Source organism: Diospyros lotus, chromosome 2, assembly GCF_014633365.1.
Source record: "Diospyros lotus cultivar Yz01 chromosome 2, ASM1463336v1, whole genome shotgun sequence".
In the NCBI taxonomy this organism is placed as follows: domain Eukaryota; kingdom Viridiplantae; phylum Streptophyta; class Magnoliopsida; order Ericales; family Ebenaceae; genus Diospyros; species Diospyros lotus.
In genome coordinates, this window is record NC_068339.1 from 3,656,046 (window position 1) to 3,669,901 (window position 13,856).

At 39.0% G+C, this 13,856-nt stretch overlaps 1 protein-coding gene across 2 annotated transcripts; it reads right to left on the reverse strand.

Annotated features, from left to right (window-relative positions):
* Positions 1-826: 826 nt before the first annotated feature.
* On the reverse strand, positions 827-13,350 carry LOC127793823 (uncharacterized). Of its 2 annotated transcripts, none has more exons than XM_052324567.1 (2): positions 12,585-13,350; positions 827-1,757 (listed from the first exon to the last, which is right to left on the reverse strand). In XM_052324567.1, the coding sequence occupies exons 1-2, from the start codon at positions 13,169-13,171 to the stop codon at positions 1,325-1,327; spliced, it is 1,020 nt and encodes a 339-aa protein (XP_052180527.1). In that variant the 5' UTR covers positions 13,172-13,350; the 3' UTR covers positions 827-1,324. The 2 variants fall into 2 exon arrangements, with proteins under 2 accessions (XP_052180527.1, XP_052180526.1); XM_052324566.1 differs by having other exon boundaries at positions 831-1,760; positions 12,585-13,347.
* Between the last annotated feature and the right edge of the window lie 506 nt (positions 13,351-13,856).

Here is a 13,856-nt window from a genome sequence, read left to right on the forward strand (position 1 = left end):
ATTTCTCACTCAAAATCCTAACAATTTTAATAAAAAGTTTTATGCTTGTGAAACACAACACACCACACCGATGTCCGTGAGCAGAGAAGAGTTGCTATCAACTAAACCCATCTCATCTCTTCCAGCCCAAACGAAATCTTATTAGAGATCCTTTCATTTAAAACCATGCATCTGTGATGATAACGCCTCCTTACTTCGGATTTTATGTCTAGCAAGCAGAGCCATAATCCACACCACGCCAAGCCGTCTAGTAACTGTTTCAACAGCCAGATATCTCATATCATATACGGGGTTGGACTTGGATACAATTTGGTTTTCTTTCCTTCCACGCTCGACATTGTTTGAACTGGATATTTGCTTATTTCCAATGTCCATGACAACAACTAACAAAACTCTTCACCAGACGAGGCCAAACCATGAATGGTAATACATAGAGTTTGACCTGGAGACCCATTCTCGCGTCCCCATCACTGCATGTCGTTCCTATTGAATACCGTTCGCCGTCGCCTAGGCCTCATTGGTTCATGGGCCTAGGAAGTGTCTAGTAAAGACAGGAAGCCTTTTCCATGTAAAACCCACATGAGCTAAGTACCATAAACAAATGCTGAGCACAGATCTAGGTTTGTTTATCACCACAAAGATCAAAGAGAGACTATAAAACTCTCATACAATGCTCAAAGCACCTAGGGGAAAAGAAATCACCCTAACATGTAAACTCGGTTACATGAATTCTAACTCCCAATAATTTTTATAACCTTCGAATTAGTGACAATGCTAATAATATTATAATTATCATATGCATGTGTACGAGGAAGAAAACGAGAGAAGAAACAAACCTCAAGCTGAAATGTACTGAACCATAACATGGAACTCTCATCTCATTCAATGCCTATAGTGAGACAAAACTTACCAAACCACCATCTTTTTCTAAGCCAGAGAATAACTTTCAGATTTATAGATTGCTAATAAACAACAAAACCATTAAAAACAGGCAAAAGAAAAGACAGTAATAACATCAAATTTTTGACCTACCTATTATCTCTCTTGAAAATGGACTCACGGAGCTTATCTCCTCTGTAAATAAAAATCCATGCTGCAACAACATGCTTTCTTCTTTTGGCAAGCATCAAACATCGTTGCAACACGCATTAGCATTTTACGGCCCACGCTGCCATTGAGCAACTAAAACTTTATGCCTAGTATTCACATTCTTCAATATTGCATGCACTTTTACTTTATTTACATCCAACCACAACGATGATATCTACCTCCGGTCACATACTCACATCCAGATCCCTTTTGGCGGAGGAAAGCATCGTGACCTTCATCCCAGAATTCGCCTGAGGTCAGATTTCTGTTCTGTGCTAAGCCTTGATGGGTATCTGACATCAAACTTGATCCTCAAATTCCCCTTCTTCCTAGGTTCTTTTGAGATTGGCATTCCTTCATCTGAAACAACTACCTCATGCCCTGGTTTAACAATCTCTGTCAATGGGATCGTGAGGTTCCTTCCATCTAGGGCTGTCAGCTCAATGGTCTTCCCCGTGAGGGCCTCCAGAAGGGATATCTCCAGATTGATCACCAGATCATTGCCATCCCTTGCATAAACTGCATGAGGTTTCTCATCTAATATGAAAATAAGATCTGCCGGAATGACACCAGGTTCCTGATTACCCTTTTCAGGAAATGTAATTTTTGTTCCCTTCTTCCAGCCAGGTTTTATCTCAATGGTTAATATCTCCTCCATGCTTCGAACCCTACTGTAATAAAAGTATTAGTTTTTATAAACCAAGAAAAACAATGGAAGTAAAACATTACCCAGGAAGAATAGATTTTAAAAATTTATAAACAAAGACAAATGAAAGTAGACAAGCCATGTTATATCAAGCCTTCAAAGTGCACTTAATGTTCAAGGGAATGAAATCGAGCAATTAATGTTAGCATTCACAAATATTTAAACACTAAAGTGATCTCAAAGCATAGATAACTCCAATTCAACTTACATGACAAATTTGTCTCAACTTGAAAAACTGGAGTCAGAGGTTAAGAGTGCCTTCGGTTGGAAATGGAACCAAGAAAATTAGGGAGTATAATTTTTTTTTTTAAAAAAGCAAGACTAAAACAGAGGAATGCAATGGAAGAAAGCCCAGGTCAAAGAAACAGTTAACAAAGTACTTGAATATGAATATATGAGACTGATAATCCATAAAGTTCGTTTGTAAAAATCTTGGAGATTAGTTAGCCAGCATATTCACATCACATGAACAACTGACAATTCATAATTGTTGTCACAATAAAAGAAAGGAAAGAATATCATTCAGACAATCTTATAGCATCCAGATTCCATGCACAGAGACAAAATGATAGAAGAAACAAGCATACAGCTAAGCTGCTAAACTAGAGCCCACCTTCCCCAATTAGCAATCCAAATTAAAAAGAAAAAGGAAAAAGAAAATCACATAATCGAACAAACTAGTTACCCAGTTTTCAAGTTCGTGTCCACTTCCATGTTAGTGCAGTTCAGAATCAAAAAATGCAATTTGGTTATTTTTCCCTTACTATCCTTAGATCAGTGTCAACATTAGACGGGGGATAGTACAGGAAGAATCTACCTTCCGATGAAGGAGATTCTACTAGGTAAAACATTGAAAATACTTAAATATAAGAATTGCACTCATATTTTAGGAAGGGTAATGAATAGGAAGAACTTTCTTGAAACCACATGTATTTTGTGATAAGATGCATATGCTAAGCTCCATATTATAAATGCTTATGACCAAAATGTTCAGATCTTTCATAGGACTGTCAAAGTAAACTTAAGTTGAAGCTTTGATGGTAACTCAGGTGCCAAATCACCAAAATAGAACTATTTCATTTCCTCTACATTTTGTCAAGGAGGTGGGATTGATGAAATGGATAATGTCATGTTATGGTAGCTAGCTGGTGATATAAATAAATGTGCAATTATGCTACTAGAAATTGAATTTCTATTTAAGCATAGCTGGTAGAATGTTCCAACATGTTATAACCAAGTTGTAAGTGCACATGGTTCTGGACCAACCGTTTTGGTGCCCAAGTTGCTGGATCAGTATAAATAACTGATCAAGGCACTAAAGCCAAATATGTTGAATGAAATTGGAAATGAGTTTCCATCCAATTCTCTCTCTAAACTTCTCTTTCTGTTTTGATCTCTCTTTCCCTCCCAAATATCTCCTAATTCTCTCCCAACCCGCATTCTCAATTCCTCGAGAATTCTATTGTCAAACTTGTAATTTGACAAATTGGTATCAGAGCAAAATCTTGTTCCTCTTTGTGAATTGATCGAGCAATGGCAAACAGTACCAAGATGCAACAGATGGAGACGCAACTGTAGCAAGTTTCAGCGTTCGTGGCCGAGATGCAAGGCAGAATGGATTCGATCGAAGAGAAGGTCAAATTGTTGGTGGATAGGAAGTTAGACACATTAGTTGAAAGGCTTAGGGGTGCTATGCGTATGCAACTCAGGGAAGAAATGCAAGAAGTAAGGGATCAAGTAAATTTGTTGCGCGATCAATTGCAAAAGTTTATGAGAATGTTTGCGGGTCAATCGCAAGTGAGGATCTTTCCTGACTTTCCACCAAGGGAACTATTGGAACCAATTCTACCGAGAATTGGTGGCAGTCTCCGTAATGTAGAATTGTCAGTGTTAGTGTCGGAAGGAGAACCAACCACCGTGGAAGAATTAGCACCAGAGAGGAGGCAAGAAGTGCCAATCCGCTCGCATTAAACCGGATTTACCTAAACTAGAACTACCGGTGTTCGAAGGGGTGAAACCACAATGGTTGTTAAGGCGATGCGAGAAATTATTCAAGATCCATTGTGTAGTGAATAATCAAAGGGTGGCCTTAGCTGCGGCTTGTCTCCATGATGCAAGTGATATATGGTTCCAATGATGGTCCAAGGTGAGAGAGGGATATAGTTGGGATGATTTCACACAAGGGCTGCGTTAGAGGTTTGGAGAACGAGGAAGATGGGATGCGGTACAAGAAGAGATGATGCTGGAATTTCAGGCAAAATTCGAGGAGCTCATATTTAGGATGCTAAACAAGAATCCTTACCTAAATGAAGAATATTTTGTATCTAGTTTCATAAGAGGACTAAATGATGAGTTGAGATCAGCAGTACAAGTCCTCCGACCTAAGACGGTACAAGAAGCAACAGAGGGGGCCGCCTTGTAGGAGATGACATTTGAGGCATTACTGAAGAAACAAAAGAGTAGCAAAGGAGTACTGATTGGAGCTATACCATACGAGAGTCGACCTATGGGGAAGGAATTGGTCAAATTTGGTGCCAACGACAGGTATCTAACTTTACTCGTAGCTTCTCAAAATATGCAAAACAAGGACACATTGGTAGAATAGAGGAGAGTAGCTGGACTATGTTTTAAGTGTGGGGAGAAATACACGCTAAGGCACCAATATAGGAAGCAACTACTATTATTGGAAGGAGGGGATGAGGAAGAAATGGACGTTGCAGGAGAAGAGGAGGAGGAAGACAATGGAGCCATATCCTTGCATGCCATCAAAGGGGTATCCAATAGCAAGATTATTAAGGTCGAAGGAAAGACACATGACAACTACCTCATGGTCTTGATAGATAGTGGGAGCACCCACAATTTCATTGATGAGATGACTGCCAGGAAGATGAAATGCCCAACAGCTAGTACCCCACCACTGTTAGTGACTATAGCCAACGGGGACAAAGTAATCAGTAAATCAACTTGCTTAGGATTTTGTTGGGAGATGTAAGGGGAGGAATTTCAGGCTGATCTAAGATTGCTCAAATTGGGGGGATGCCACATCGTACTGGGAGTAGATTGGATGCATGAGGTAAGCCCTATCAATTTTGATTTCAACAATATGGAAGTGACACTCGAAAAGGAGGGAAGAAGGGTGGTGCTATAGGGAAATGTAGAAGTGGGGACTTGCAAACTAATGAAGGGAAATAAACTGTAGCAATTATTCAAGAAGAAAATGGCACAAGTGGCTCAATTATTTTCAATTCAAGCCACTGAACAGCAGGAAGAAGAATAAGGCAGAGGATACCCCAATCACACATGACAGGTACATGAATTGACCCTCCTTGATTCATCTCTTTCTAAAACCTAAGACCTTGCCTCCCAAGAGACCATTAGACCATACCATACCCCTGTTACCTAATGTTGGACCAGTAAACATTAGGTCATACTGATATCCACCCAAACTTAAATCTGAATAAAAAAAATGGTCAGAGATATGCTAAACCAATCTATTATCCGCCCCAGCCACAACTCATTTGCTTCCCCTGTCCTCTTGGTTAAAAAAAAAAGATGAAACTTGGTGTTTTTGTGTTGATTACAGATAGCTCAATGCCATCACCGTTAAAGACAAATTTCCAATCCTTATTGAAGACTTACTAGATGAACTTAAGCATGCAATTGTATTTACCAGGTTGGACCTTCGTTCAGAGTACCATCAAATTAGGATGGACCCCAACGACATTCCAAAGACTGCATTCAGGACACACCATGGCCATTTTGAATTTAAAGTTATGCCATTTGGCCTCACCAATACCCCTGCTACATTCCAAGCCCTTGTGAACCAATTTTTTTAACCTTACCTCAAAAAATTCGTGTTGGTTTCCTTTAACGATATCTTAATCTATAGCCCCTCATTCGATCAACACCTAACCCATCTTAGGGCTATATTTGAGATCCTACAATTCAATCAGTTATGCATCAAGTGGTCAAAGTGTGCATTTGCACAAACACAAGTGGAGTACCTCGGTCACATCATATCAAGGGCTGTAATGGGGACTGATCCAAAGAAGATAAGAGGCAATTGTATCTCCATAACCAACAAGCCTTTAACTGAGTTGTTGAAAAAGGAAGGCTTTAAATGGAACCCCAAAGCAGAACAAGCTTTTGAGCAGCTAAAGAGAGCACTGAGCAATGTTCCCACGCTTGGCTTACTAGACTTTAGTAAGCCATTCACCCTAGAGACAGATGACATCAATACAGGAATAGGTGCAGTACTATCACAAGAGGGCAGACCCTTGGCCTTTCTTAGTCAAGCCCTAGCACCTAGACACCAAGGCCTTAGCATTTATGAAAATGAGCTTATAGCAATACTAATGGTAGTGGAGAAGTGGTGCCATTACTTAAAAGGAGAAAGGTTTGTGATCAAGACAGATCATGAAAATTTGAAATTCCTGTTGCATCAGAGATTACACACCCAGTTACAAAAGAAGAGGATGGTCAAACTCAATAGGGCTGGAGTATTTGATTTGTTTTAGGAAAGGTAAGGAAAACGTGGCAGTAGACACTTTGTCTCGCTGCCATGAAAAAGGAATGACTACGGCAATTTCCATTGTGATACTAGATTGGCTTCAGGAGGTCACTGATAGCTACAAAAAAAGGGGACTGGACCAAAGGGCTACTAGAACAACTAAGTGTTAAGGAAGATAACAGACCGGGGTACACTTTGAACAACAGGGTGATAAGGTATAAAGGTCAGTTGGTTATCGGTGATTGTGAGGAGCTGAAGGCTAAAATAGTGCATGCATTACATGGATCACTAGTAAGAGGGCACTCAGGCATTCAAAATACCTACCACAAGGTTAAACAGGTATTCTTTTGGCCCAATTTAAGGAAATATATATGGGATTATATCTTGAAATGTGATGTGTGTAGAAGGTGCAAGCATGAGACGATAGCTCACCCCGGTCTTCTACAACCTTTGGAAATTCCAGACTGTGCTTGGACCAACGTAATAATGGATTTCATAAAAGGGCTACTGAAATCACAAGGGAAAGATTGCATTTTAGTAGTAGTAGACCGGTTCACTAAATTTGGCCACTTCATAGGGTTGTCACACCCATTTACAGCACAAGAAGTGGTTAGGGCTTACTTGGAGAATGTAGTAAAACTGCATGGCATTCCATAGTCTATTGTATAGGACTGAGATAAGGTATTCACCAGTCTCTTTTGGAAAGAACTCATGAGGATATTAGGCACTAAGCTCCTAATGTCTACTGCCTATCACCCTGAAATGGATGGGCAGATGGAGCGAGTTAATCAATGCTTGGAAGGATACCTAAAATGTTTGAGCTTCTTACAACCTAGAGGATGGAACAAGTGGCTAGTAGTAGCACAATGGTGGTACAACTCGAGCTAACATAGTTCTATAAAGATGACACCCTTTGAGGCTCTCTATGGCTATAAACCAAACTTACTACCAGCCTTGGGAGGACACACGACAGTGGAAGCTTACTTACAACAAAGGCAAGATGTGATGAGAATAGTTAAAACAAAATTGGCCAAAGCCAAGAACAGAATGGAACAATTAGCGGATTGGAAGAGGAGTGAACGGATTTTTTTAGTTGGTGAAGAAGTGTATTTGAAGCTCAACCAGCAACACCTCAAGACAATTACCAAATAACCCATATCCAAATTGAACCCCAGGTATTATGGACCCTTCCTAATTTTGGAGAAAATTGGTGTTGTGGCCTATCGACTACAATTGCCTGAAGATGCTAAGATACACCTCGTTTTCCACGTTTCCCTCCTCAAGACGGCTGTGGGAACATAGAGATCGGCCCCTACCTTGCCTCCTATGGTGGGAGAAATACCAGAAAATGCTGAACCCACAGCTATTGTTGACAGAAGGGTGATCCACCGAAATGGAGTCCCTTTTATTCAAGTACTGGTCCAGTGGTCCTCTCTTCATTCGGATAATAATACATGGGAATACTTGCCAGAATTTCTCCACCAATTTCCTAATGCAGCAAGCCTGAGACACATTTCTTGTGGACAAGAAACGTTTTAAGGGGCGGGAATTGTTATGGTAGCTAGCTGGTGATATAAATAAATGTGTAATTAGGCTACTAGAAATTGAATTTCCATTTAAGCATGGTTGGTAGTAGAATGTTCCAACATGTTGTAGCCAAGTTGTAAGCGCACATGGCTTGGGACCAACCGTTTTGGCACCCAAGTTGCCGGATCAGTATAAATAACTAATCAAGGCGCTAAAGACAGATATGTTGAATGAAATTGGAAATGAGTTTCCCTCCTGTTACAATTGGGAGCACTGTTGGTCTTCTATTTTACCCAATAAACCAAGAAAGACTTCACTCAAACACACTTTAACTCACCGATTAAACATGCAACAAAACAGTAAATGAAAGAATTGACAAAAGAAGAGATAGAACAGTCAAACCACAAAGGAAACATCGAGAGTTTATCCCGATTTAGACCCGTTTTCACTAGCCCTACATCCAACCTTCAGAGAGAGCAATACACTATGAATCTTGATGAAGAACAGTACAAACAATCCTTGTTGCACACCCCTCAACTCTCACAGAATCCCTCAAGAACTCTCACTGCCGATTACAAAGAAATCTAACACTTTTCTCTAACAGTTCAGCACTCAAGTCTCAATGAGGTCAATCAGTTTCAATACCCAATCTATTGCCTATCGCCTCTTATTTATAGACATAAAAGGCGTCAAATACAAGGGGGGGGGGGGGGGGGGGAATAACTGAAGCAATACCCTAACTACCCCTCACGAAAAATACACGCAAATTATCTCTATAATTCCTAATTTGCCATTGCCGGGTATTCACATTGATATGCCTGAGATCTTCTACTCAATGCAAAACTTTGAATAACACCTCCAATTCTCTGTCTAAACTTCTCTTTCTGTTCTGATCTCTCTTACTCTCCCAAATATCTCATAATTCTCTCCCAACTCTCATTCTCGATTCCTCGAGAATTCTATTGTTAGACTTGTTATTTGACATGCCATTAACTAAGGAAGCCTACAAAGTAGTTTACATAATAACTAATCCTTCATAGCATAGTTACGAGACTCATCCCAAGAGAGTAAAAGGTCAATAAAACATTTACTTTAATCTTATGTTAAACATTTTTATTTTTTGATGGATAAGACAGAGAGAAATATCAAATTAATATTTCAATAACAAATAAGTATGTAAAACCCCTTTACAAATGTGGTTTAAATTTAACAATGAAATTAACATAATTTTGTTTGCATAAAGAATGAAAGGAGAAGAATGGAAAAATAATTTTAAAAAAAATGATAATAATAAAGTAACAAGGGTAAAATAAAATATTTGTTAATACTTTTTTAATTTTCCTTCCCCTCCAAACAACCATATTCCATTCAGATTTATCTCCAATAAGATTATTATATCATTACATATATTTCAATGTCTAGAGATATTTAGTAAAATACGACAAGAAATTGCAAGTTATAAACTGCACAGGTGGACAAACCTGCTGCGGTTGGCTGCAAATGGTGACACCAATTGGTTCCTTAAACATCACATTTTAACACAGCCCCCTTTCTTGACCATGAAAAATGCAATTTCTAACTTTTTCCATCACAACTAACAACATGCTGTCAAGCCCTTAGGTTAAGGGCCGGCAATCAACGGAATTCCGTTAGGAACTCTGGTATGAAACAGAATTTAGAAAGAGAATGAGGTAGGGAGAGAACGAGAGAGAGAGAGAAAGAGAATCAAGAAGACAAGAGAGATTTGTTATTCAATCCAAGCATGACTTCTCCTTCTACAATAGCCTACTTAATAGGTGCATACTCAATCAGTTGGAAGGCTAACTGCCTTTCCCTCTAGTTACAACAGACCCTCCCAAGAGTTCTCTACAATTACAACCTCTATTTATTACACTTCTACCCCCCGGGTCATAACACACACATATCTCACAGGCCAAAAATTCAGAATTTTCAATTAATATGCAACAATAGCACTCTTATAACACAGAAATTTACATAAATTCCCCCACTTATATTTTCAACCAAGCTACTGATTCATATAAACAGAGAGATTGATGGTGGAGAGAGGGGATGGAGGGAGGGATGCCATTTATTAGATATGGAATTAGCCCTAGCATTTATCTCCATTGCGAACATATGGATTAAGAGCTAGATAAAATTGATTAAGGTAATTTTTGTAATTTTAAATGTTAATCAAGTGTAATTTTGAATAAAATTGATTTTATTTTCTATTTCTGCTTTTTCCTTCATGACAAAATCTCCAAATTTATCCTTTTGCTTCAGAGCAGAAAAAATAACTTTTGTTTTCATATAAAAACGTTTTTTAATTTTAGCCAAATGCCACAAAAGAAAATGCAAAAAAAGGGGCATTTTTGTTTGAAAAAAGCGTAACTTTTATGGATGCCCACCACTTAGCCAAACAGAGCATAAATCCATTTTTTCTCAAAAATACTACTATTTACAAAAACAAAAAATTACTAAACTACTACTACAAAAAGAACAAGTATTTAACTACGTACCATTGATTGTTCCACATTAGTGTAAAACAGTTGGTTATATAAGTGTTTCCTTAAAAGAACTGCTAGTCAACGAACAGTTCTTTAAAGATTGGTTCAACCAGCAATTTGTTTAAAAGTAACGTTGGTTGGAGCAGCGGTTCTTTAAGAAAAAAGTAAAAAGTCGCTAGCTCAACTAGCGGTTGTTACTGGGTGTAGTAAATTTTTAAATAATTAGGTTCAGTTAGTAGTTTAATAATCCTTTATATAAACAATAGTAGTTTTGAAACAATTTTACACAAATCCTCTCCAACAAGGTGTTCATATTGTTGGACACTAATACCCTGCACCTGCAGACACTTCTAACTAGGCATAGGGCAATAGTCCAAGTGTGTCTCTGTAGCTTTCAAAAATTTTTACACCCAAACACTTTAGATAATTGGTATACACTTGAGTCCACCTTTCAATAAATTAAAACATGGATTTAGTATCTGTCAGTTATTCCATTCGATTTATTGCAAAAATCTTAAATTGTAAAACATTAAAATTGTTTATGAATTCTACTTCTTAAACTAGATATTATGAATTTAATTTTGCATTTGTAAGGTTTTTTTTTTTTTTTTTGGGGGGGGGGGGGGGGGGGGTGTTCACAAGGTTGGATCACAGCAACATTTTAAGTGTATTCTACTAGCAACTCCATGCATGTAAGTGGATGTATGTTTTTGTTGCAAAGGACTTTTCATGATTTTTCCCCTTTATTGATTCTATCATGCGCCAGCCCTACATAGTAGGATAAAGGCTTGGTATGTTGTTGTTGTTGTTCGTTGCATTGGATCCACTATGCACTTTGGTTCAACAATCTATTGAGCTATGCATCCAGGGACCATTACTGAGTCATTGTTCATATGATGATTGATCATGCATTACATGAGACTATGATAGTTTCAGAGTTCAGACTGTTTATCACTTGGTATTGAGCTTGTGGACCATTATGAGTATATGAGGATTAGCATTCAATTGTATCCCCAAAAGGATAATTTGTGGAGAGTCTTTTGTTGAATGGAATTTTATCTAGCTCAGAAGCAAGATGCAGGAGTGGCTAATAAGAGCCACAAAGGTAATGCATAAACTCTGGAAAACCACTAGAAAGGAGATGTTTGATCACATTCAAGATACTTCTGCAACAAATGCCAAATGGAACTCCTAGCATATGCTATTATCAACATCGTATGACTTAAAACTTGTGAATTCCTTTTTATCAAAGTGAAGTGGTTTTGGGACACGTTGGCCACTATTGGTGGCTTTCAACATATTATGCAAATCCATATGTCAAAATCATTTGTAAAGCAACAACTTTCCATTTGAAGTTGGCGCTCGAAAACTAAAAGCAAACCTTCCAAACTCTTAAAACTGGTGATTTTTACTTCTAAGTCATGTTTTGAGAACAGGCGTGAGAACCTGAGTTTCAGGGGAAAGAACTGTTGAAATCCACCTATAGCAAAAAATTATCCAAATCACTTGATGCTTGTTTAGTAGAAAACACCAAAACTTGAATTCCTCAAAGTGACCAACTGACCAAGTCAAACTCCCAATGTAAAATGACAATAAGAAGAGCTCTTTATCTTTTATAAATATAAACAAACAAACGGGACGACAGTTGCAAAAGATTAATATAGAACTCTTTTCAGAATATGCGAAAAATAAAACTCAATAGAGTGTGCTTTTCAGAAGATGAGAAAAACAAAGGGAATAACCCACCAAGCATTATTCTCGAAAAGAAAAACACCCACCAAGCATGTCTTGGGATAAGTATTACAAATAAGAACTTGTCAACACCCGGCCACGCAATGCACGGAGTACAAAGAGATAAGTATTATCATATCATTTTAACCGGCTCTATAAGTTCTAAATTAGTTGAATCCAGCAGAATGTCAGAACCAAAATGACTTGATTTTGAATCCAGAGTCTAATGCGAATGTCTATATACTACATCGAGTGAAGCACCCACACAACAGTACCAGGCCCCTGGCTCACTTTTAAACCGTCAAAAAATGCATCATTACTCGTATTTCCAATCAACTATGGCGCACTTCCAATCAAACAAATTCCACAGAATAACAACATGAATCACAACACAATATCAAAGAGCAAATCACAAATTAATTTTGACAATGTAATCTTCCTTCCGAAAACAAATTCAACGGAGAACAAATATAGTGTAATCCAGAAGGTGGCTGAAACAGTTCAATTTACATACCCGGAAGCGTCAGAAATCGTCCTGGAAATCCTCATCTTCTTCTTGGCACCCTTGTAAAGCTCCTCCAGACTACACGGCAACGTATTCTCCACAGGAGCCGCTTTCTTCGGCGGCGCCGAAGACGCCGAACTCCCAAACTCCGCCGTCGTGCCCCTAAAAAACCCATCCCTAAAGTTACGACTCCGAGGCCCGGCAGAACCACTACCGACGCCCTCCGATCCACCGAACATCTCGGCGTAAATATCGTCGGCGTCCCTGGGATTGAAGCGGAATGAAGGGTTGGGGTGCTGCGGCGGCGGCTGATGGTGGTGGTAGCTAGCGGCGCCACGAGTGGCGGAGGGAGGCGGAGGGACCTTGCCGGACTTGAGCGCCTCCTCGCCGTAGAGATCGTAGATCTGGCGCTTCTGGGGGTCGCTGAGGACGTCGTAGGCCTCGGAGATCTGCTTGAATTTAGCCTCGGCCTCGCGCTTGTTGCTAGGGTTCTTGTCGGGGTGCCAAATCATGGCCAGCCTCCGGTAGCCTCTCTTCAGATCCTCCTCGGTCGCGTTCCGATTGACTTTTAGAATGTTGTAGTAATCCACCCCCATTTCGCTTCCTCTCGCTCTACAATTCCTCAATTTCTCTCTCCCTCTGCAAATTCGCTCGCTCTCTGTGACTTCTCTTCTTCTTCCTCTGATAGAGCCGGTGAAGGAAGGACAGAGGAATGGCTGACTCTCTCTCTCTCTCTCTTTCTGTCTTTTTTTATGATTTATTTATTTGAGTTTGTTTAAAGCGGCGGAGATGAGATTTGTGGGAAAGACGTGGAGACGTGTAAGAACGGATTGTCAGTTTCGCTTTCGCGGGCCCAGCAGATCAAGTGGGCCCCTATTTTACTACTCAGGAATCTTCGATGGGCCCTTTCTTCGGCCATTCCATTTATTTACACTTCAACATTGTTGTGGGCTTTCTGAAACGCGTCCCGGCCCAGTTCTCTTTGCCATTTAAAAAAAAATGAGAAAAAAATTGGAAGGAAATGGTCCACCTAAATTTAATATTATATCATAGTTTTGATTTAGTATCACAATTTAACCTATGTAATCACATATTAAAATTATTTATAACATTATTGGAATTGTAGTAACAGAGGTAGATGACAGTATCAATAAATTTGAAGTCTCAAAATTGAGTTATGTGAGACTCAATTATCCCGTCACAAAATATTAAATTATATAATTTTACATAATGATAATTGTCACCAACATACTTATATAATATGATATAGAATCATAACAT

What these genes read in the sequence shown, in the direction of transcription:
- LOC127793823 (XM_052324566.1), bottom strand. Translation starts at nt 13,171, where the DNA reads ATGGGGGTGGATTACTACAACATTCTAAAAGTCAATCGGAACGCGACC. An exon ending in ACGATTTCTGACGCTTCCGG is followed by an intron (nt 1,761 to 12,584) that starts GTATGTAAATTG and finishes CTTTTATTACAG; the next exon opens with TAGGGTTCGAAGCATGGAGG.